The following is a 24,502-nucleotide window of genomic DNA, read 5'->3' as shown; positions in this document are numbered from 1 at the left end:
TCGTTTTTCCAGCTGGACAAAAATAAAGCGCTCCGAGAATGTCCGGAGTCCCCACGAAGGAGTCGCGCTTCCTTTTAGACTAAACATAGCTACCTCCATCAGAAGGTAAAGGCTAGTATCTCCAGTAAAAAAGATCGCTGAAGATCCCGCTTGAGGACAGTTGCCTGTCACGGTAACATGTGAATAAACCAAGGAAGGTTCGGGATAAAGCAACTTGGTAGACGTCAGGGCAGCAGTCCTGTGGGTGCACCACGGCAATATCATGCTGGAATCGCATCCTGGGCACCCGCGGGGGAGCAGATTCGAAAGCGCAGGACTGCCCGGTTTTAATGCGAACCTTCCCTCGGAACTGGCGCAGCCGGAGCACGGGCCCACGCGAGCCACGTTCGGGCGACGCTATGCTTTAAAACGTTCTACTCCTCCCCCGGGACAAAGGGAAGAGCCCAACATCTTCTCTCCCTCGCGTCTAGCGGTTTCAGTTATGTTACCCGGAAGAGGTTCCATTCTCTTCCGGGCCAGCGCAGCTTTGGAGGCGTTCTTGGCCTTCGAAGTACTCCGGGTTTGCGTCGCTTCGGTTCCTTCCGGGAGCTTCCTTTACAGACGGCGGCAACGATAACGGGCGCGCCTGCGCACTCTCCGTCCGCTTTCGACGTTAGCCCGCGGGGTCGCCTCCTGGCAGGTCAGTGGAAGTCGGGCGTCCGGGGGGTGCCACTTTGGTGCCCCCGGATGCGACCCTCCCGCTGCTCGGGAGGGGAAGCAGCCAGGCGGCCCGAAATTAAAGGAGGGGGCAGGCCCCTCCGGCGGCGCTTTTGATCTAGCCGTCTACAACCGGCGACGGGCAAGAAGCCTGCAGCTGCAGTTGCTGACAGTGAAAGAGCCGGGCGGGCATATCTGCGAGGTCCTGCGGAGACGTCCCTTTCCATGTTGTTGCGTTGCTACCCGTGTTTCTGATCCCGTGCCTGGTGTGGTCTAGAACTCGGGACGAGCGGCCCTTTCCGTCCTTGTTTCCTCTTGGGCAGTGTTTTCGTCTTGCGCTTCGTGACGTTGCCGCAACGCTTGTGCTCTGCGTGGCTTTTGCCTGGGTGCTGTGTTACGCGTCGGCCACTCGTGCAACGAAATTGTAACGACGGAGCTGGAACGAGAGAGCGAATTGTTTGCTCCTCAGTCGAGTATAAAGCGTGTGCGCTTATTATTTATCTTAGAAAACCTCCAGGGACGCTTACAAGGATAGTAGAAAAAAAAGAAGTAGCAGAGCTATCAGAGTCAGCGGCGGTTAATAAAATGCCTTGGAAAATACGAAATGTCTCAGTTTGGGGTGGGAAAGATCTTAGTGGGAAGGGTAGGTGTGACTTTCTGGGAAGGCCTCGGAGCTGATCTAAGTTTCTATTCCTGGAAATGTCTTTTAGCCTCACTTGGCAGGGACAATTGCTAGAGAATTTCTGAGGATGATTGGAGAGCATGGACAGGTCCATGTGGAAGGAGATGTCCCTTGAATGGACTCAAGCCATTCAAGGCTTTAATGGTCAACACCAACACTGAGGACTGAGAACAGAGGAAATGTTCTTGTTCTGTACCAAACTGACTCATCGTAGTTATATATAACAATCCTGGACTGAGAATTTTTAATGATTTCAGTATGAAGGTTTATTTGTGTTCTAGTGGAGCAGGAAAGAATATGTCAAAGGAAGGTGTTAAAATATTATTTAATCAGCAAAGACCAACTTTAAAATAATATTGCATAGAAAACAGAAACAAAATCCTAATGTATCTAGTTATCTGGAGGTTCATTATAAGTAGAATCTTATACATACACACATATAATCCCCATTATGTTCAGTGAGACTTCCAGATAAGTGAGTATGGAGTTGCATAGCCAGATAAGTAACAGATTTTTCCTAATTAATATGGGTTTAAATAAATTGATTGCAACATGCTGATTTCTTAACATACTCTCTATTAATTTCTTAACTATACTTTGCATACATAAAAATGTTAGTCACCTGAAGTTTTCACGTAAAGTCCTTCCAGCATGCTAGTATAGTAGTATTTGCAGGCATATCTTCTCCAACAACTGTTCATTAAACTGATGCCTGAATAATGTCGGTAAGAATCTAATATGGGCATAAGAATGTATGTTTTTCAAATCGGCAGTTGGAAAATACTGAATATAAATCTTATTTTTGTTCAGCATGTTCACCAAGTTGGTAAAGTCATTGCAGAAACTGCATTTACAAGAACATCCTGAAATATAGTTGACTGTAGAATTCATTGAATTCTCCTTTGAAGATTTTAAATGGGGGGGGGAGTATGAAGTACAAACTTATTGCAATATCAGATCAAAGGATTAAATGCTTTCTTTTGGTCACTACCCATAAATGCAGTCAGAGCTTCCTCCTAGCACATACATACTGTGAAAAAATGTTATTTAATTTGGTAATGTGACAACTATCATAATTAAGGAGTTTCTTACAGTTCAAAGAATTTCTACTCTTTTCCTTTGTGAGACTTAATTCTCATACTTGCATTTTTTTAAAGGAGTAAATCTGATCATTGCAAAAACAAAGGACAGGTGGAAAAAGCCAGCCTGCTCAAGTAGTCCATTATGTAGGCCTTAAAAGAAAACAAAATGCAAGAGGTTTGAACTTTGTTTCTATAAATAGGACTATTTCTTGGAACAGTATACTATACAGTAGTTGCTGAAATTCTTTTGGTTACCTTTGTGATTCCATTCTTTGATTGTGTGAGGCTTCACACACTGTATAGTGTATATTGGAGCTGGGTGGGGTTCTGTTTTTATTTTTATTCAATATATTTTAAAAACTCTGCCTATTATAATCTACTGATATAACTCTAAAACTGAAACAGAAAATGTATTGCTGGGCTCATCTACCCCTCTAATATTACATTTTGAACTAAAATCCAAAGGATTGTTAACATAACTCTGATTATTTATGTTTGTTAAGGGTGCTTATATAATCTTAGACTGTTATGCAGATCTCTTGAGAATAGGGTATAGCCAGGATTAGAAGAACTATGCCTGACTTATATAATGCTTGATGTATATTCCTTCTTGCTTTTTGAACTGATTCTTTTTCAGCAGAAAAGAATGTGCCTGGGCCTTGGGGCCCAAGTGTGTGAAGGGACCCATCTCCTGGTGGTATTCGTGTTGTTGGCCGAAATATTTTCCTCGGCTGCTATGCATTTTAATTTTTGTATTTATGGCTGTAATTATTTTTATTTAATCTTGTTCGTTGCCCAGAGGTACTTATTGAGATGGGTGGCTATACAAACTGATTAAATAAATATAAATAAAGAATAAGGAAAAGTATTATATATAACATTTGCTAGATTTATATTCTGCCTTTCATTTAATAACTTAAGGCAGCATGTATACCACTCCCCCCTCATATATTTTTCTCCACAGCAACTTCCCAAAGGCACCAGATGAGCTTCTGAGGATGGATTAGAACATGGGTCTCCCTGGTTTCAGTCCAACACCTTAATTGTTGCACTTTAGTAGCATTCAAATGATCTGGTCAAATTTCCATGTTTAGTTTACACTGTATAGCCTTAACGGTTTTCCTCTCCCCCCCCCAATTTATATTAAATATTTTGTTTTTACTAATATCTTGCCTAGATGGCTGCCTTGTAATGGCTGAAATTTGCTTATTTAGTTATTTATAGAATTGATATGCTACACAAATGAAAGATTCTGGGTGGCTACACATATATTATAATTTATTTGTTTTACAATATTTGTGTATTGCCATGTTCCAGTGAGACTTTTGGTAGTTTCTACAAAAACAATAAAAGCAATTAAAAACAACTAATAAAAACAAATTTAAAAACCCCAAGACAACCTTGTGCCTTTTTCTTTTTTGCCAAATGAAAAAAAATCACGTGAAATTTCAGAATAATATACAGTTGTAGTGGAAACTTCTTACTTGTAGGGTAGAAAGCTGGATGTCTCAAACCTCATATCCCAGTGCCCTGTTCTGCCTCCTGCTTTGGAATAGTGGCTTGGCAGTTCCTGCTTGCAACACCTGTCTTTTGGGCAGATCACCTGGTGCCCACCTACTAACTCTGGTGTGGGTGTGTGAGAGAGTGATCTCACACCCATACTGAATTTCTAGCAATCAAATGGTAAAACAGTAACCCCAAAGTAAATAATTTCAGTTGTGTAATCTGACTATGTAGCATAGAACTTCTGTCTAGATCAGTGTTTCTCAGCCTTGGCAGCTTGAAGATGTGTGGACTTCAGCTCCCAGAATTCCCCAGCCAGCATGGTTGGCTGGGGAGTTCTGGGAGTTGAAGTCCACACATCTTCAAGTTGCCAAGGTTGAGAAACACTGGTCTAGACACTTCCTTAGGAGACAGCGTATTCTTACCTGAAGTAAACAAAATGAAACTTTATTTAAAAAGAAGAAAATATAAAGCCCTGAACATATAAATATGTATGTTGGAATATAATACATTATAATCATCCCGAAAAAGAAAATACTATGTCTTTTCTAAAATGATGTGTGCGAATTAGGCTGGTTCTTCATAGGTAGAAAGGAAAATACACACATTCAGAGGTATTCTTGCAATGTTTAGAAAATATTGTAGAAATGTATTCTGAGCAAATATTTATTGTATATGTTGAAATTGAAACTTATATGATCAAAGAAAATGTATTTAGGCATTTTAGTCTTTTCCACTTTACAAATGATTTCCTTCTGCTTAACTCTTGCAGGAAGCCAGTTCCAAATGCCCTGCAATGGATGAAGACAGTCAGGATGAACTCATAAACAAGAATGCTGCAGTAGGCAAGGTTAAAAGAACAAACGTGCTGCTCTTTAGTGATGCAGGTAAATGAAATTTGTCAGCGTGTATTCCAGAAAATGTCAGTACTTTCTAGTCTTTAATAAACTAGAATGTATAATAAGATATCTCCCAATGGTTTTGATATTTCCTTGGCTCCGTAGTGATAAACATTCATACATAGACATAGTTTTAATGCCTGTTCAATTTAATGCTTGGATGGTATTAAGGAACTAAGAATTCCTACAGGAAGAAATCCTGAGCATTTTTCTTTTTTTCACATTAGGATGAGGAACCTGTTGCTCTTGCTTTAGTTTTCAAAGCCCTTTGTTAAGTGATCAATTTAGACCTATGGTAAGAGGAAGTTTCTCTTTCTGGTATACTGCTAAGTGAGAGAAAGTTGTAGTTCTGCCCATGCTTAACTGGTTTCATCCACCCATATCTTTGGACTTCCCTATGGACATCATTTGGTTCCCAGAGATTACCCACAAAGGAATGCAGCATTAAAAGAAAAAGGCCTCTTATCTTTATATCAAACTAACATTTTCTGGGATTGTGGAAGGTTTCATATATGGAGTCTTTTAAAAGTAGTTTAAGAGGTCAAGGAACAATTTATAGTATGAAATTCATGCTATAGGACTCCTGCTTAGCCACTTACTTTTGGCTTCTGAGATTTCACTAGTCTCTCCTTGGCCATTTTCAGGCTCTTCATTGCAGCCATAAAAACCAGAAAAAAGAGGAGGAACCTCTAAAGTGCTATGTTTATTTTAGTGTGAAGCCCAACACTTAGTGAATCAAACTTGTTAATGTCTAGACCATTTGTGGGTTGAAGTTGCTAAGGTTTTGGCATGAACATACTCTCAGTCAAACCAGGGCTTGGAGAATTTAGTGTGAGAACTTTGCACTGGCACAGAAGTAGACTTTATGCATTTCTGCATTGATCTAATAATATCTTGGAAATTATCAAAAATGGTTTGTGTTACATTGAGTTCAATTATTGCTTGTTTCAGCTCACAAGCTCGGGATGAATGCATGAATTCAGTACAGGCCTTCACATTGTAGCTTATGTGACCACTTGGATCAGAAAAATGTCTCAGTTGAATTTCTGAGACATTTAGGGCTAAAGCCTTAATTTTTAAAGGTTGCTGTCATGGAGGGAAGAAATGCAAAGTTTGTACAGCAAGTGATCAAGTTGTTAGTAATTAACATACAATCAAGCATACTGGCTCCTTTCCCTTTCCAGAAAGTGAGCTCTTCCTCTGAGTCTCCAGGAACTGAACCTTTGAGACTGAGAGACCAAATTTGATGGCTAGCCACTGTGAATAGTAATGATCCCACTCCCAGAAAAATCTTTTATTCCCAGAAACAGAAATACAAGGTTCTCCTATGTAAGAAGAAGCAGACAAGTCAATTGACAGAGTGGGACAGACTGATTCATTCAGTCTTAATCAATGATGACATCCTGTTCTGGTGCCTTGTTTTTGTGTCAACAAGTCCCAGACCTAGAACAGATAATCTAATATCATGTGTGACCTGGGATGCTCACTATTGTGTGTTGTTCCAAAGCACAGCCAGGGATTCCAGCATATATCCAACAATCTCTAGCACTCTCCTGACTGGCCTCCATCTCCATACCAGAAGAAATGAACTTAATTGTCCATCTTAAAAGTGGTAAAGTTCCTGGAGGGGGTTTCTCCATTGACTGCTGGCTCCTGCAACTAATGTTGCGTGAATGGACTACAGTGCAGGTCCATTGCTCAAATAGTGGAGAACCGACCGACCCTATTCCATCTTCTAAGGGAGTTAAACAGGGATGTATCCTGGCCCCTCTATTATTTAATTTATGCATTAATGATATTGTTCAAGCCCTCACCAAGGCCAAATTTCATCCTCCTCTGACCTGTAAACCAGTCTCCATTCTGCTATATGCTGATGATGCTGCAACCTTGTCTGTTTCCCAAGTAAACCTTCCTTTGTGATCCCAAACAGCTCTAATGCAATCCTTAGATATTCAGCCTGCAAGAGTAACAACTACATGCTTGCAACAATTAAATTTTTGAAGCCAACGTGCTAAGTGTTTTGCTGTATGGCACACAATGTTGCATTTACAAGGACATGCCTTAGAAGCCATAAGTCTAAATTTCTGAGATCCTTACTCCAGGTTCCCCATTCAGTTGCTAATACCCTTCTCCAGCTAGAATTCAGTCGAGGCTTGATTACAACTCTGCTGGTTTAAGTATTGGCTTAAATAAATTTGAGGAGGAGAACTAGCCCAACTAGTTCTGAGAGACAGATCCAGTCTTCTTGGAAGAAAGAATTAAAGGATGACCCTGCTAATTGTCTGTATCCATGCTAGGCTTGGATAAAGTCTGGAGGGAGCTCAAATAGAGAATTTTAAATCTTAATTTACAAAGAGATGGAATGAATACTTCTCATCTCTGCTACAACGAACTCATGCACTCCCTTTTTACATTCCTGAATACCTGTATCATTTATTAGTCCCATCTCACACAGGGGCCTTTACTTTGGCACATTTTGGATACTCTCCTCTCAGTGGTATCGTTGCACAGATGCAATGATTTTCCTTACCAAAAACATTTGTGTATCTGGTCAGAAATTGAGACAGTAGTGCACATACTTTTGAAATATCTTATCTACCACTTTATGTCCTAGTTGATAGTGAATACTTATGTCCCTTCTTGATTTTCTTTACTCTTTTTTTCAAAAGAAAGCAGTGATGAAAATAGCGGAGACTCAGATGACACAGGGAGTGAGGATGAAGATGATACTGATGAAGATGGAGGTGAAGAGAATGAAGAAAGTGAAGATGAAGATCTAGAAGGTGATTATAATAAGTCTTTCAGTAATATTAATTAAGAAAGTTGAATGTTCAGTAAGTCTGCTGTTTCTAAAGCCACTTTAGGTGAGAGCTGCGGCTAACTTGCCTAATTTCCGTCAGACCACTGTAATATTTGAGCTGTAGAGAAGCACACTGTTACCGTTGTGAATGTGCTTGCTTGCCAGACATTCATAGTATTGCAGGCTGCCATCCAGACATGGAATACACATCTCCACTAAGATGGTCTTTGTCACATACAATGAGAGTCAGATACCTTGGCCCCTCCCTCATTTGACAATATAAAGATGTTCTAAATGAGCGCAGAAGTCTGGAGAAGCTGGAGAAAGAGGCTGGGTAAGGAACTTGGGCTTCCATCTCCCCAGCAGCCTCTGAGGAAAGCATGGAACCCCAAGATGCAATCCAGGCATCTTGAAGCAAAGGACAATTCTGCTTCTGGAAGTCTTCTGTTTTGTAGAAATAGGTAAATTGCCTAGCCATTTATTTGTTGTTATTGTGTTAGGTTTAATTTGTGTTTCTCTGTGGTGCTAAGTCAAATCCTATGGTCCTGTGTTTATATTTTTCTGGACAAGGTAGTAAACTCTGTGTAATCTCCTCCAAAACTGAGCAGCATGTCCTCTAGGTAGCAGATGGAGAAATCCCCTATGTCACAAAGCAGTTCATTTTCCATGTTCAAAATGCCTGCAGTTTTCTTGGCAAGATTTTGAAAGAGGCTTGCCATTGCCTGCTTCCTAGAAAGAGTGAATGACCCAAGGTCACCTAGCTGGCTTTGGGCCTAAGATGGGACTAGAACTCATGGTCTCCTGATTTCTAGCCTGATGTCTTAACCATTACACCAAACTGGCTTCCATATCCAGATTAGGCAGAAATTTTTGGAATTCTGTTATTGGCAGTCAGGATCGGAGTGGGGGGAATAAATATTATACCTGACCATGCTTTAATATACCCCTGAAATATCCAGGAAATATAGAAGATAAACGAAATCAAACAACTAGATATAAACAAGCTAAAGTGTCCAGATACTGCTGACACCTTTCAAAAGGAATGTGAAACCAAACTGAAATAATTCCACCTTAACTGCACTAGATATATGTTGATTTGGAGAATGGTTTTGACAGGCTTTCAAGATTCTGTTATAATGTTTTACTGGCAATAAAAATATTTCCAGACATCCAAGTAGTTCTTGTTTCCCTGCCTCGCAGGGCTCCACACTTAAAGCGTTGCATTTTATTTTGTTTGTGTCTTTTAAGTAGCCAGCAATATCACTGTAATTTGGGCAATTCTGTAATTTACCTTTTTCAGCATTGAATGTGTGCATTTGTAAATATTAGAATATTTAAAATAAAGTTTTATTTTGTTTATCCCTGGTGAATTGGTCTGACTTCAAAAGAGGGGAAGAAGGGCTGAATCATCTAATCAGATGCCTCTCCAACTACATGGTCAGGAGGTTGTGCCATTAAAATTATTTTGCTTTTTGTATTTTTACCTTTTTATCACCAGAGAGATAGCACAGATTATCTCTGGTGATAAAAAAGGGCCTATTTCTCTCATACACTAAAATTATGGGGTGGATGTCAGTTGAGGTGTCCCCTGAGAAATATGACAGTGGGAACCACCCCAAGTAAGACTCAAAGCCAGAGTGTGAGAACTCGTGGGATAAGTTGAAAGCCTCCAGCCTTCCATGTTGCGAGCTCAGCTGTTCATCACAGATACATTTTTACAATAGTATGCATGATCCTTCTCCTAATAAATAATCCTACAAGGTCAGTTGAGCTGAGAGTCAGCTGACTGATATAGAATTTGATTGATTGATTGATTGATTGATTGGTTTTATTTACAGGACTTATATGGCTGCCTATCTCATATAATGATACTAAGTGGCTCACAACAATCCATAAAGACAAAGATGAAAACAAAAACAAAAAAAAATAGTGGTTAAGCTCTGAGCATTGAATCTTACCGTGCAATTATACTTGATTTGTGCATCTTTTTTTCTAGTAAGTCTGGATCACCCATGACAGTGGAGATATCTAACAAGGCTGTATCCAGTATTACATGGATAGTTTTCAGCTCTTGCATGGGCTGCCTTACTGTTTTCTACCCTCTCATTGCCTATATGTGTTTCAAATAAAATAATTTCTCAGCCTTCCAGAACAGGTTTGGGGTATGTGTGTGTGAGAGTATTATTCTTTTTTTTTCTTAAGATACTGAAGAAGAAGAGGAAGAAGATGAAATGGAAATGGCTTCTGAGCAACCAGCATATTCTGTTAAAACAAAGCCACAGCTTAATGGAGGAAGTAATTCTTCTTCTGATGAAGATGCTGAAAACTGCCCAATATGCCTCAACTCATTCAGAGATCAGGCAGTTGGAACACCTGAGAATTGTGCCCATTATTTCTGCTTGGATTGTATAGTTGAATGGTCTAAAGTAAGAACTAATTTATTTGATAAAATTATGCTATAGTTGATGCTATTTTGTGAGTGAGCATCATGGCCATTTCATTTCAAAATGTATCTTTCTGCAGGCCATATTTGGTAGGCAGCAAATAATCATTATAGATCCTCTGGACTTCCCCCAGAAAGCTAATTTGTATATATGTGGATTTGGATTATTTTTATTATTATTCCTTTTCGGTTCTTACAGTTAATAAATGATGTCTGCTGTTAAATGGCTTAGTACTCTCTCTTTAGAATTGAGAGAAAAGAAGCCAGGTGTTGTAGCAATGAAACATGCTGACAATTAATGCATATAAAATTATTTTAGTTCAGGCTGTTATTAAGATATGTGAGAATAGTAAGGAACCAGGTTTTTTAATGTGGGTCCTCAGCTACCACCAGTAAGAACTTGACCAATTGAACAGCTATTAATGTTTAATTTCTTGAAGAAATGGAGTTATTTTTAAAATGGCAAACTGTTTCTCCCTCCCTTTTTTTTTCTTTTTCTTTTTGCAGAATGCCAACTCTTGTCCAGTGGATCGGATCATTTTTAAATCTATCTGTGTTCGTGTGCGCTTTGATGGAGAAATTTTGAAGAAAGTAGGCATTCTGTTTTCTTAAAAATAGCAAAAGTCAATATGTTTTACAAAGCATATGCAGTGCTTTTTTCTAATTCCTAATTTCTAATCAATTCATAGTTCATTGCGGTTTTTTCCCCCTGGATTTAATAATTCTGAAATATCAGAGTTGATAGAAATCACCAGTTTATAATGACAGACAATTTTTTGGAATGCATGATTTTCTAGTTTTATGAACTTTTCCCCCCCAATTTAAGCTATTTACATGCATACATGCAAAGATTTTTGTGAACAAAAGGTATTATGCACATACATTTTGCCCATGCTTTCTCTCATGGCCTTCTGGGGGAAAATTGTTCTAGTAAAGAGCATTGTTACTTGTACTGCAGCAGAAATATCAATAAAGCATTATTAATCAGATGGAGAAGGAGATAATGAATGCTAAGCCTTACTGCATAAAAAGCAATAGTGAAGGAGATTTGCACTTCCTATGAATTTAACAGATTAATTGCTACATACTAGTGTATTATTGCAGTGATAACCGTTCTAGTGTTGCCAATCAGCAACAAACCTATGCACTCTTGAGCATAGTTCCTGTTAAGTAAAATGGGCTTTCCTTCAGAGTAAAGATGAATGTTTTTTTTTCTGAGATAGAAAAGAAATAATATATAAAGTTCTTACAGTACTGCTTTTGAAGTTCTTTTGAAATATTGTATATATAGAGTAAAAAATCTTACTGCTGCTTCTTTAGTTTACTTTCATTGACTCATTCATGAAATAGAAACAAGTAATCAGCTACTAAGAATATGTAAAAAGGACACAAAGTAGAATTTGCAAACTGACAGTTAAACTGAAAATGCTTTAGGTTGATTTTTTTAATGTTAGCATTTGGGTACTCTTGAATAAAAAATTCCATATAAAAATGGGATGGAAGTAGCTTCATTATCTGGTGACACCTCTCCTTAAATCTGACATCATGATGAAAGAACACAAAAGCTCATGCTTGGACAGAATTAGGCAAAAATGGGTTGTTGCTACAGAACTGTGCTGTACTTGTTTTGCTGCGAACAGTGCAAAACCTCCTTAAAATGATTTCTTTAGATTCCTGTTGAGAATACAAAATCTCAGGAAGACGATCTGGAGGAAGATCCCACCTTTTGTGAAGTGTGTGGTCGAAGTGACAGAGAAGATCGTTTGCTTCTTTGTGATGGCTGTGATGCAGGGTAAAGAGCTCTTGCCTTTAAACACCTTTCTTGGTTGCCACGTTTGTCAAATGCTTCTTGAAATTAGGGTTCCACTTGAGGGTGTCAGTCTGCTTTTAATATTGAAGGTCTTATATTTTTGCCTGACAAACCCAATCATATGTCTCCTTTAGACTTCTCCAGCCATTCATAATTTGTATGCTTGGAGAGTGATATGGATACTTTGCCATATTACATGGTTATTTGGAAACCCTGCAGCAGAAATGTAATTGCTCTCAGGTGAACCTGTTATAAAGCTTCTTATTGTTGGGAAAATTGCACTGTGATTTCTGATCATGGGACACTTTATAATTATTTGTATACAATTGTACTTTTCCTACTAGAACTTGTGACAAAGACGGGTTGCTCATAGGTGGATAGGGTGAGGCCACAGTGAGCTTTCTTGTCTTACTCTGCAGTTACAGGTTGTGAATATCTAAAGAGGTAGCCTCATACAGAGAATTTTAAAATATATTTTATCTCTCCCTCCTTAGCACTGCTCCTGATTAATATGCTTTATAAGTGTGTTATATTTTTAGTAAATGATCATTATTCTTATTGGAACATACAACTTTTTCTGGTTTCTTAGATGTTCTGGTATTTTGTTTGTCAGCTCTTGGAGTATTTGCTAATTCCATATTTACTAATTCAATATTAATGAATGACTCTCTGTGGTTAGAATAAGAACTTATGCATGTATATTTATCTCTGTATGAAGGATCAGTCTGCATAATAGGCAACAGGGCATGGTATTCTCTTCTGCCTTTACAGTTTTGTAAGAACACCTTATATACTCTTTCTTTAGTTACCATATGGAATGCCTTAATCCACCTTTAAACGAGGTACCTGTAGATGAATGGTTCTGTCCACCATGTGCACCTGCAAATGCTATGCCTGTTGATGCTGGCAAGTATTTTCTTTACAACATATTTTTAGTTTGAATTACAGCAGAATAGGATTTTTTCACCATTACATAACATACTGAAATTTATTTTTACATTACCGTAATTTTATAGAGGCATATTTTCCACATGATTTGTCCCACATAGTACCATCACTATGGCAGCAGCATTCAGTAATCAAATGTTACTTGTTGCTTAGACAAAGTTTTCAGTAATGCTGCCCGTTGAACGGTAGAATGAACTGCATATATTGCAAATTGTTTATCTAAATATCAGCCAGTGTTTGTTTGTGGAATATGTAGCTCTTGCATGTATTGCAAATTGTTTATCTAAATATCAGCCAGTGCCTGTTTATGGACTATGTAGCTCTTGGATTCTAGAAAGGTGTTCAAGCGATAGTTGAAATATAGCTGAAAACTGACATAGATCTTCTTTTAAGAAACAGGTCAGGTGAGTGAAGAGGAGGTTGCTTCCCTTGTAGCTGATGTCATTCCTACCACTAGTCGACTGCGTCCCAGTGTCCGAACACGGGCTATAGCTAGAACACGCCAAAGTGAACGTGTGCGGGCAACGGTGAACCGAAATCGGATAACAACTGCACAGAGAATTCAGGTACTGATTAATCTGAGGGAATGGTACAGACTTCAGACAATCGTCCAGTAAATGACCAAGTACTCTGGGTACACAGTGTAGCACTGTTTGCCCACATGAAAGGAACAGGGTGAATACCTGCAATCATTTCTGGCCATAATCAAAATATGAAGATTTCTGTCACAGTCCATTGGTCCCAGTGAAGTGAGTATGAGTTGTACAAAAAAATACAGTGCTGGTGTTCAGTACTCATCCAGTCCTGTAGGACTTGTATAGGAAATATAGAAAATCTCTCCACTGATTTTTCTGTGCTTAAAAGTACAGATATACTTTTAGCATGGGGTAGATTTCACAAGAATCTTGGAGCTCCTAGACCTACTGTAAATTTGCAGGACTAAGGTAATGCATATTTTGTATTGCAGACATTGCAGATATTCAATATATAAATATATTTATAAATATATAATTTCATTATAAATGTATAAATATTTATGTGTGTGTGTGTGTGTGCGCAGACATTTAACCTTCCTTTTCCCAAACACTAAGGGCATGCTGCAGGCATGTTCTGGCAAACTGTGAGTAGCTATGACTCCTGAGCCAAGTGTGCTGAATGATTCAATAGATGCATCTCCTGTCTGCAGTGTCTTTGTTTATCGCAGTAATGAAATGCTTGCAGTACTACATGAGTGGGCAAAGTTGCTCTACTTCTCCAACTAATGATGCAATCAAACCTACAATATTTTATAATGTTGAGGTTGGCAAAAATATATCAATGGTCAAAAGTAGCTTTGGTTAAATTATACAGAGAGAGACTAGATTATATCCTGTTACTGCAAATAAATGCAGAAGATAAAAAAAAAGCTTAAGATAGTTTTCACGCAACCATCATAAAAATAATTGTGTGGATAGGACACTATATTCACTTGTGTTTCCTAATGAAACAATGGGTACATTGATCTGATTCACCATTTATTTGCTTTGCCAATAATTTATGATATCCACAAATTTATGGCTTCCTGGGCAGGAGGGCTTTGAGTGATTGAGAGGGAAATACTTGCTGGTAACAAAGAGATGACATAATCTGGGAGAAAAGTTAGAGGTGAAAAGGTTTCTCTTATATCTCTTTTCAAGTACAATATATGAGTTTAGCATTAGATAGCTTCAACCAGTAATTATAAACATTGGTCTTGATTTTAGCATGTACCAAGGTACCTTATGTCTTCCTTTCTTGATGAAACAATTGAGGCAGTTGCAGCCGGGCTGAGCACAGCTGTATACCAGAGACCATTAACTCCTCGGACCACAACCAGGAAAAAACGAAAAGGAGGTAATTTATTCACAGGGAAGGCAATTAGTCATATTTTCTAGGGAGGCTTGTCATGCATTTTTTCCCAGGAAGTAGAATTGGTTGAATGTGCCTGACTGGCCCAAGGTCACCCAGGTAGAATTGTGCCTGAACGGTGATTGAACTCAGCTGTCTTTGCCCTTAATTGCAAGTGCCACACCGGTAGTCTTCATTATTTATATAGTGTTTCATTCCACCATGTGTTTCCTCAGTGTAGTCTTTTGAAAAAATAGCAGCAAATAGCCAAAAACGACAGAATAAGTAGAAGAGTCTTCTTCCAAACTTTTACAGGTGAAAAATGCATGCGAGCTGCAGAATTTCTATTTAATGATTATAGCTTTCAGAAAAGAATAAAGCAGTTACCATATACAGGAGTTTAATAATTAATGGTGATAAGCTTTTGATAACCATACAAATATGGCCCTAGACCCAGTGAAATCTGTGTATCTCTGTATTAATACATAGAATTTCTTTTGATGAGCTAAATCATCCAATTAGAGATTAGTGTATGTCAGTGACATATGAAGAGTGTGGAACTTGTGGTACTTGGTAAATATATGAAATCTGGCATGAGCTAATATTATTTTGTATTATGTTATCAATAACATTGTGAAAGCACTCAAATGATCAGATATCTCAAGGCTCCTAATAGTTTGGGCAAATGGATGTTCCCTTTGGGAATTTTTAGAGCATGTCATGTGTCCTGTGACAACAGAGGTGCCATAGGGATGTGGCTGATCACAAAGCATCCATTTGCTTGAACACTACATAACTGATGGGGATGGTAGTCCTTGCCTCTAGCTCTCATCTCTGAGGAAATTGGCACATTTTCAAACTAGAAACTGGACTGCAGCCACCTCCCCCTTTTCTTTTCTAAAAGTAACTGTGAAGCATTCTTGAAAATAAAACTCATGCTGGAGTTTAGTTCTTTGTTTTGCATCATAATTTAACTGGCAGGTAAAGCAGAGAGCCATGAGAGCTGAGCACAACAGCCTGTTGGGGACCCTAAAGTTTTCTCATTCATACAGATATGCCAGAAGGTCTGTCTGAAATTGTTAGTGGGGGGGAGGGGTTAGGGTTAGGGTTAGAGTCCCAACAGAGCAAAATCCCTTTTAATGTAATTCGCATCTATTCTACATTGATCTCTCTAAATTTAAGTTGGTGTCTAATTGTTGTATATTATTTTAAGCATGAAGGTGTGCCAAGCATCCCATGTTTGTGGATACTTAATTCTGAAATCTTTGGTATTTTGCTTAATTTAGGGAGGAGAAAAAAAGCCACCAGTAAAAAAATTCGTTCAAAATCATCTGCTGGGAAAAAAGGTACTGGAACTTGGATTAAGAGACGCAAGCGTCGGACAAAGAGGAGAAAGGGAAAAAAAACCCAGGTATGCTCCCATGCTATTTTCAGGAGTGCAGAAATGTAGTTGGTTAATCAAGCAGCACTTTTTATTGGGGTGTTTTCTTTATTCAGTGATAATCTTTAGAGGATGTTGGTGGTTGCTGTTGTGTATGTTCTGTTTTCCCTCTTTAAGGAAGTTAACTAATGGAGATCTTTTAGCTTAGCTAACTTGCTGTTCTACCCAGGTTAAAACTGAGGTGACTGCTCGTTCCCGAATAGCAAAAACCCTTCGGCTTGGCAAACCTATACATGGTACTTCAATCCCTTCCATATGCAAGCCAATAGAACCATCACTTGGCCTTATGAGAGCTGATATTGGAGCTGCCTCCCTCTCTGTCTTTGGGGATCCTTTTGAGCTAGATCCATACAACAGGTAAGCATAGGATAAGTAGGAAGAAAACAATGAATGTTTCTTCAAACCAGAGTAAGACTCCAAGTGATGTCATGTTTGGAACTGCTGTGAACAGCTCAAGACTATTATCTGATGCCCACTTTTCTTTAAGAATTTTCACTGCATTGTTAAGTTACTTATCTTGAATATTAATGTTTCAGTTGATGGAATCTCTCTTTAAAGAACAATCAGGATTGTCCAAATTTTAGCATGAAATCTGGATGAATCTCTTGTTTTGTGTATTTTGATATTTTTGGTGGTGCACGTTTCGAGTCTGAGTATACTATAGGTTTACTCATCCTCTTCCCTCATACTGAACATTTTACTTGGTACTTTCTTCCTGTTGAATTTTTTATTCCTCTTTACATAACAGCTTATAAAAATGTTTCGTATCGATAACTCCAATGTAATGTGTTTTCTCAATTTATTTGTAAAAGGTCTGGAATGTTCCATTTCCTACATGTATCTTGTCAGTATGACCACTCTAGGGATGATCTGATGGTTTTCCAGAAGTTAATTCTCCAATCTGGAAGCAGTTTGATGTTCTGGATATAGCCCCTCCTTGAAGCAAGCTTGTTTTATCTGAAGCACTATGTCTAGAATACCACAAGCTACATATTGTTCAGAGAATTAACTTCCAGAAAACTGACATAACTCTCAAATAGCTGAGTTGGTGTGCCAGAGGAGAAATGGTACATTCTGGAGTTTTCCAGAATTTTTCACTCCCTAAATATTAAATTGTGTACATTCCTATTTGGGATTTTTAAAAAAGGTTCTTATATTTCTTATGGCTATTTTGATATTTCCCAAAAGGAAATATTTGTTTGTGTCTTTTTGAGTACTTCTTGCTAATACAGCACTGATTGCACTTTGCACTGATCTTACCAGGAAAGAAAAAAAACGGGTTTAGACCCAAAGTAGATAATGAAATTTACTCAAGCAGGAATTAATACATTGCATGCATGCTTTCCCTCAATTTCAAACATTTTCCCTCTAACTATTTCTATTATTATTATAATAATAGGTAAAGCTGAGCTAAGATTGGACATTTTCGGTGATTTTTCAAGTTTTTCTCTCTTTAGCGATGAAGAGCTTCCTGTTGTTAATTCAACCTCACCAGTGAGCACCAAAAGAAGAGGTCTTTCCCAATCAGCGCTTAGATCACATCGCCCTGTTGCTAGGCCAGTGGCTGTTGGGCTCCCTGGGTAAGACTAGTTAGGAGAGATGCTTTCTTATATAAAGTATTTGCTTGAGCTTTCTAGCAAAGTTTTCTTCTGTCTGGTGATCTCTCTTATGGTTTCTTTGCATGCCACATTGAAAAGCCAACTTTTCCTCCAGTGCAGTAATGTAAGCAGAACATATACCTTGACAGAGTTCAGTCTTAATAGTTAATTGTCTTTGGATAAGATATGGATAATTTCTTTCCATTTTTCATCTGCTGAAAAGGGCACAAATAATATAACTGAAGAGTTGATACAACTAGACAAAATTGCAAAAGGAATTTTTCCATTGAATTCTGAATTAGGGGGAAAGTAATGAGGAAGTCGTGCAATAATAATATCTCTTAGTGTTGCATATATTGTGCTGCTTGATAGCAGTGTTGTGTTCCAGGATAAAAGACTGTCTGACATAAAGAGTTTAGGATTCCATCTTAAACATTTCTCTTCATAGGATCTTCAGTTAAAAAACATATACTTCCAAGAACATTGGGAAAAGCCAGTATGGTGTAGTGGTTGAAGTGTTGACTAGGAGCAAAGAGACCCAGGTTTTAGTCCACCCTCAGCTACAGAAGCTCATTGGGTGACTTTGGGCTAGTCATTCTCTCTCAGCCCAACGTATCACACAAATTGTGTTGAATTGGGGGAAAATTAAAAGGAGAAAGTGCTATGTGTGCTACCTTAAGCCCCTGAATTAAAGATGGGATAGAAAGTGAATGAAAGATACACATGGTAAGCTCAGAATATTTAATTACAAAAATGCATTTCCTGACAGAATAGCCAAAGTAACATTGGTAGATCTTTTGCCATTATTTTGTACATGCATGTGTGGCTTTAGAATTAGTTGAGAAATACTATTTTGTAATTCTGTCTAGCTTTCTATTAAAAAAAAAAAAAGCTTAACCTGCCTGTACTAAAATTAGAGTTTACCAAAATGAAAATGTTCACTATGTGCCTTGGTGATAAGCAGCCATCAATGTTAATGTTTACATGCACATATGCATTTATACTAGCTTCCTATTACTTGGTTCTGTTTTTGTGGGAATATAAAAATGTGTAACAGTTCCCAATATATGGAAGGGGTGGTAGTTGATACAAATGTAGGTCAAGAAACTGCATTCTTCTATAGAATATTTTATACTCAAAACAATTAAGGAACAACTGATAGTCAGAAGGAGGGAATTCTGTTTGCAGCCTGGAGAATGTGTACTAAAAGATGCAGGAGGCATTTTCTTCTGTATATAAGGGTATGTATTTTTGAAAGGACACTGTCATCAGTGTCCTCTGTTTTGATGGAGAAAGCTGAGGAAGGGAAAAACAAAGACCTATTCCTTTTTTCGATAGGCAGTTCTGCCTTTTGGGGGTAGGGAAGGAGGAATGGTGATGGAGGAAATGTTACATACCAGATTTATAGGCACAAATAGTGGATTTTTGTTTTGCACTAAGCCAGAAAGTAGATGGTTTGGTTTTAGCTTTGTGTCATATGCGAATCTTGTTTATAAACCATAGTTTTTGGCTCAGTATGCTGGGAGAACAAGGTCAGCATGGCTTGTTTAACAAACAGTGTTCAGACAAGCCATGGCTTTGTATAAATCTCTTTCTCTCACTTCTGTTTTAAAGATGCTCTGTGCATTCCACTATAAACATTTCTGCTTCTTAATTTGTGGTAGAAAATCTAAAGGAAATGTTTTTGTTCTGGTATAAGCATACCTCTCCTGCATACTTACTCCCATTTTCCTTTTTTTTTATATTTGCTTATTTAGGCCAGGGTTTGATAACAAGCATGTTATTAAAAAACCCTACAACTTATTCATACAGGGTTCCATATATTCAGCAATGTACGAAATAAAACTAGCACACCCAATCACAAATTACTGAGCTACTATAGATTTTTAGAGTAACCTCTTCTAGTGATGAGTTTGTAGGAACTCTGAACTCAAATGTTGCTTATTTATTCACTTTTAAATACATTGAGTGTCGATTTCTATCGTGTCTCACTTGCCGAGAGGAAAGTTTTGAGGCTGTGTACCTTTAACAGGCATGTGAGAAGGAATGTTGGCTCTGGCATGTTCTTTTGCAGTTGGAGACTCTAAGCAGGTGATTGGGGATTTGGCCAAGCAGGATGATTACTTGTGGGTGTGAAAGGAAAGAGGAAAAGATGGTGCAGTTTGTTCTGGGGGGTTACTTCAAATTTTGGAGGAATGGATGGTACAGTTCTATACCACCAGCCTAAAAATGTTATTTATTTATTAGATGTATAATATGGCACCAGCTATGTCTTTGGTTCTTCTTAGAGAATGAAAAAACAAGTCCCTGCTTTAAAAGAGCTTACAGCTGACCTATGGGGAGAAAGCCACGGGCTAAACAGAGGAGGAACCTGAAGTGATTGTGGTTATTTTCTTAATGTGAAATGTATTGATGTCACCTAAAAGCAATTTATGAATTGCTTAAACTTACCTACAATGGGGACTGGTTGTGACAAAGGCTTTGTAGAAAAGTGGGTTTTAAAGAAGAATTTGAGAATAGTAAGAGAAGTGGCATCACAAAGACTTGATTCTGGTCATGAAGGCTCAGAGTAAAGAACTCAGATTCTGGATCTTTGATGTCCTACATGAAATCTTTATTCCTAGTTAAGAAGACAAGGGAAGCCATGTAGCAGTGCCAGAATATGTGGTTCCATTCTGTGGTGCTGTTCCCTCTTTTTTCAACTTGGGCCTGATAAATGACTATTGCACCCAAAACTCCAAGCCAACACAGTTGCACTTGAAGATGTCAGGTTGGCAAAGGCTACTCTCTGCCAACCAGCTTTCAAGAGAGGGTTTGGATATCATGATGATATTTATGGAAATTCAGATAGAAGCAAACTAGTTCTAATGAGAAGCAATCATGCTTATTAGTTCTTTCCTGTCCACAATCAAAATGGGGGTCAGTGGAGTTGATTTTCCGTATCAGGAATACTAGAAGACATATTTGAGGGAGAGCTTTGTGATGCATTTGGCTCTTTTTTCCTTCATCTTTCAGTAAAAGTAGCTAATTCACAAATTCTGTGGAGACTTCAGTGATGTTGAATGTGCCAGATTTTTTTTTTAATTACTTGGTTGATGTTATTTATTATACCTGGCCTTCCTTTCAGTTTGCTCCCCCCCCCGCCACCCCAATATTACTATCATTACAATGCTGTGAGATAAGTAGTAGAAGCTGAGAGAGAGAGAGAGAGAGAAAGGATCCTAAAGTTTTGGCTGGTAAATTTCCATACAAGAAATACTGTTCCCATGCTTAGGATTTGAACAGGGTCATTTGGCTGGATTCCTGCTCCTCTCCCCAAGATTTATCAAAAAATGAAGTTTCTGTCATGTGGATCCATGCCTGTGAAATAATATTACTACTAATAAATATGCTTTAAAGTTTAGGGAGCTTTCTGCTTCCTTTTTATTAGGAGCCATACTGTAAGCCGAGTACACTGAGATGTCCCCTCTAGAGCCAAAGAGGGCCAAAGCTCATTGAGATTTAGGGGAGAATCTACTAAAGAGCAGGAATGCAGCCAAATGTTAACCTCCAAAGAAGGCAAGTTGAAGGTGAGTTTTTACAGGTAAGGTGAAACCAAAATGGCACCAATAGGAATGCCATAATGACATTCCAACATGGAAGCAATTCGTTGTGTTTTTTTTTTTTCAAAGTACTTATGTCAGTTTTAGTTGAACATGTACATTTGTAAATTTATATATAAGTTTGCAAGCTGTCCTTCAGAATTAAGTTTTCGGGTGCAAGGTATTTTAAAAAATAGAAATACAGGTAGTCCTTGCTTAGAGACCACAGTTGGAATCAGCAACTCTGCCACTAAGCACCATGGTCGCTAAGCAAAACATCTTGTGACCATGACAGACTTATGACCTCACTTCCACTGCAATCATTAAGTGAATCACCCATGGTCGTTAAGTGAGACATCATGTGATTGTGACTTGCAATCTTACTGCTGCCTTCTGCATTGACTCTGCTTGTCGCAAGCCAATTGTGAAGTCCCCAAATGTCAATCAGGTGACTGCGGGGATACTGTGATGGTCATAAATGAGAGGACTGGTCATAAAGTTACTCTTTCAGTGTTGTAACTTTGAACAGTCGCTATACATAGTCGGTAAGTGAGGTCTACCTGTATTGTTTTCAATGTCAGTTGTTCAAAGTGATTGCCTCTCTAGCGTCAACTCTTGATGTATTTACATAGTATTCTTTCATTATTTCTGCCTTTCCAAGAAATACTGTATTCATAGTGACAAGATGGCAAGATAATTTAAAGCAATGGGTTGCATTTTGCAAAAACCTCCTTTGGCTGGAAAGACACCTTCAACTACCAGGAAGCTTTTGATCTGGTGCAATTTTGCTGTTTGCTGAATAGGAGAGGAGTCATCCTCTCAGGTTTCTCCATTCATCCTGCTGTGCTGTGTGAACCCACAGATCAGTGGGAGAGTTGCTGCTGGGGAGTAGAGAGGGAAGAAGAATGGACTAAAATCAGCTCCTTCCATTCTGCCAGTTGATACATTCTGAGATGCTCCCATGAGTTAATGAGTTAGCCTCCTAGTGAGTTAACATTATGAATCTCCTAAATTTTCCTAAATAAAACAGTTCAGTCAAAATAATACTCAAATAATCATATTAAAAAGCAGATATTTAATTGTTTACTGAAAAAGACAAGCCACCATAGGCAGGGCAAATTATTTTGGCAGAACTTGCCATAGTCTAGGTGGTACTGCAAAAAAAAAAAGCTGCTATAGCAGAACTATTCTGAGTTCATCCATCATATTTCTAGCAGGGAACACAGAACAGGGCCTCCATGCATGATCTTAAGGTTCAGAAAGATTTATGTAGATAGAGGAGGATTTAAGATGCTCTCTTGTGGGTTTCAGGATCATCTGTTAATCAGAACGGACGGCATAAAATTGAAGATTCGTGTTTTCATTTGCCTATTCCAAGCAAATGCTTATTTAGAGAGAAAGAAAACAAATTCAATCATTCCAAGATTTGTTTCTCCCTCAGCTTTTCTCCCCTTTCACATACTGCTGTTTTGCTATTTCTTTTCTACTTGTTTCTCTTCATGAGGAATGGGGTGTGTCCATTTTTTTAAATTGAATTATTATAGCTATTATTTATGTTTAATTCTTAAATTAGAAACAAAACTCAGTTCAATTAGATTAAATTATTGTAGCTTTTTCTTTTTACATTTGGTTGTTTCTAATCATTGCATTTATTTTGGCATGTAATTCACTGGTTAAATCCCAAATGCATGGATGAAAAGCCAGGACTTCACCTGACATTGCAGAAGAAACAGTATAGGTGATAGCTTAACCTCAAGAGGAAGGACAATCCAAAACCAGGAACAAAGAAGGCCCACTTCTGCATCCTCATATAACATACTTCTCCCTGGTCTCAAGCCATGTAGGGCCTTAATTAAAATCTTGAAAATCAGAAGGAACTGGCACAGAGCACCCTGTGTGTTCCTTTAAAACCTGTGTTACATGATCTCTGAAAGATGTTTGAAGCAGAAAACTCTGCTGCATTTTCTACCAGCTGCATTTTTCTGGTTGTCTTCAAGGACAGCCCTACATAGCATACATTGCAGTAGTCTAACCATGAATCTAGCAGAGGATGGACTGCTTTAACTAGGTCATTACTCCCCAGAAAAGATTGCACTTGATGGGCCAGCTGCTCAGATGCACTCAAACCCTCACTGAGGCCAATTGGGTTTCTGATGAGAGAGAAGAGGAGAACATCAGCCTGCTCTACACTTGCGCCCTCCAGATGAATGCAGCCCCATTCAGAGTCTGGGCTCTCCCCAGTTCCCAGAACCACATCTTGCCCATCTGCAGCTCTTTCAGGATTTTCATTTCCATGGCCTTCATCCAGTCTGTAGTTAAACTTGCATGGAATTATGTAATACAATATTGCTATTTTTTTCCAATGCTTTCCTTTCAGCAGTCTCTGTAGAGAAACTGTACCTGGCCTTCTTTCCTTATCACAATTGTTTTATTTCATATGTGTGCTGGCCTCCTTTTTTAGAAAGAAGGGCAGCAGTAATCTAAAATATGTATTGCCTGTGTAAAACCATATAATTGTACTGAAGACTGAACTACCCTTCTGAACTTCTGCAGAAAGCTTCATGTCCTAAATTGATGTAATTGGCATAGTTCTGTGCAATACCAAAACTCTCTAATTTATAGGAGGGGTGTTCCTGCCTTGGTATCTGAGCCAGAAGCTGAGCCAGCCCCTGTGCCTGACTTGTTGGGGAGCATCCTGACCGGACAGAGCCTCCTTATGATGAGTGGTTCTGATGTTGTTATTAATAGAGATGGATCCTTAACAGCAAAGAAAGCAGGTGAGGTCTTGTAATGGCCATGTGGGAATGATCTTGGGAGAATGGGCCAAGAGACGCTGCCTAGGGGAACGGTCAGATAAGAGACAGCGTAGCCTGGATAGTGGGCGGGGCAAGAGACTCAGAAGAGACCCTCCCTAATTTTGGGGGCTGTAAAGGAGATGGGGGAAGAATTGTACTTTCAGACTTATAAGATTCTGTTAATGTAACTTTACAATAAGTAGAATTAGCTCAACTGGTCATGTTTCCTGTTTGGTCTACCTAGTAAGGCTGACAGGTCTTAGGCTTCTAACAGCCGCCGCCGCCGCCGCCGCCTCCTCCTCCTTATTATTATTATTATTATTATTATTGCCACCCATCTCAAATTCATGATTCTGAG

The 24,502-nt window shown here is 38.6% G+C and overlaps 1 protein-coding gene across 1 annotated transcript in view; it reads left to right on the top strand.

The window, feature by feature from the left end:
• Positions 1 to 529: 529 nt before the first annotated feature.
• PHRF1 (PHD and ring finger domains 1) overlaps positions 530 to 24,502 on the top strand; it is a 32,653-nt gene continuing 8,680 nt past the window's right edge. Inside the window, 13 exon segments of the mRNA XM_015887906.3 lie at positions 530 to 679; positions 4,736 to 4,850; positions 7,532 to 7,645; positions 9,865 to 10,088; positions 10,613 to 10,696; positions 11,776 to 11,897; positions 12,721 to 12,821; positions 13,257 to 13,429; positions 14,606 to 14,735; positions 16,016 to 16,140; positions 16,340 to 16,527; positions 17,628 to 17,750; positions 23,972 to 24,126. Of these exon segments, the coding sequence (XP_015743392.2) occupies positions 4,760 to 4,850; positions 7,532 to 7,645; positions 9,865 to 10,088; positions 10,613 to 10,696; positions 11,776 to 11,897; positions 12,721 to 12,821; positions 13,257 to 13,429; positions 14,606 to 14,735; positions 16,016 to 16,140; positions 16,340 to 16,527; positions 17,628 to 17,750; positions 23,972 to 24,126 (1,630 nt within the window). The 5' untranslated portion in view covers positions 530 to 679; positions 4,736 to 4,759.

Source organism: Python bivittatus, unplaced genomic scaffold (assembly GCF_059951505.1).
Source record: "Python bivittatus isolate LINGU-HERP-01145 unplaced genomic scaffold, Pbiv_v1 ctg000480_np1212, whole genome shotgun sequence".
Taxonomy (NCBI): Eukaryota; Metazoa; Chordata; class Lepidosauria; order Squamata; family Pythonidae; genus Python; species Python bivittatus.
Note: the sequence above shows the minus strand (reverse complement) of the source record. Positions and strands in the feature narration are given on the sequence as shown.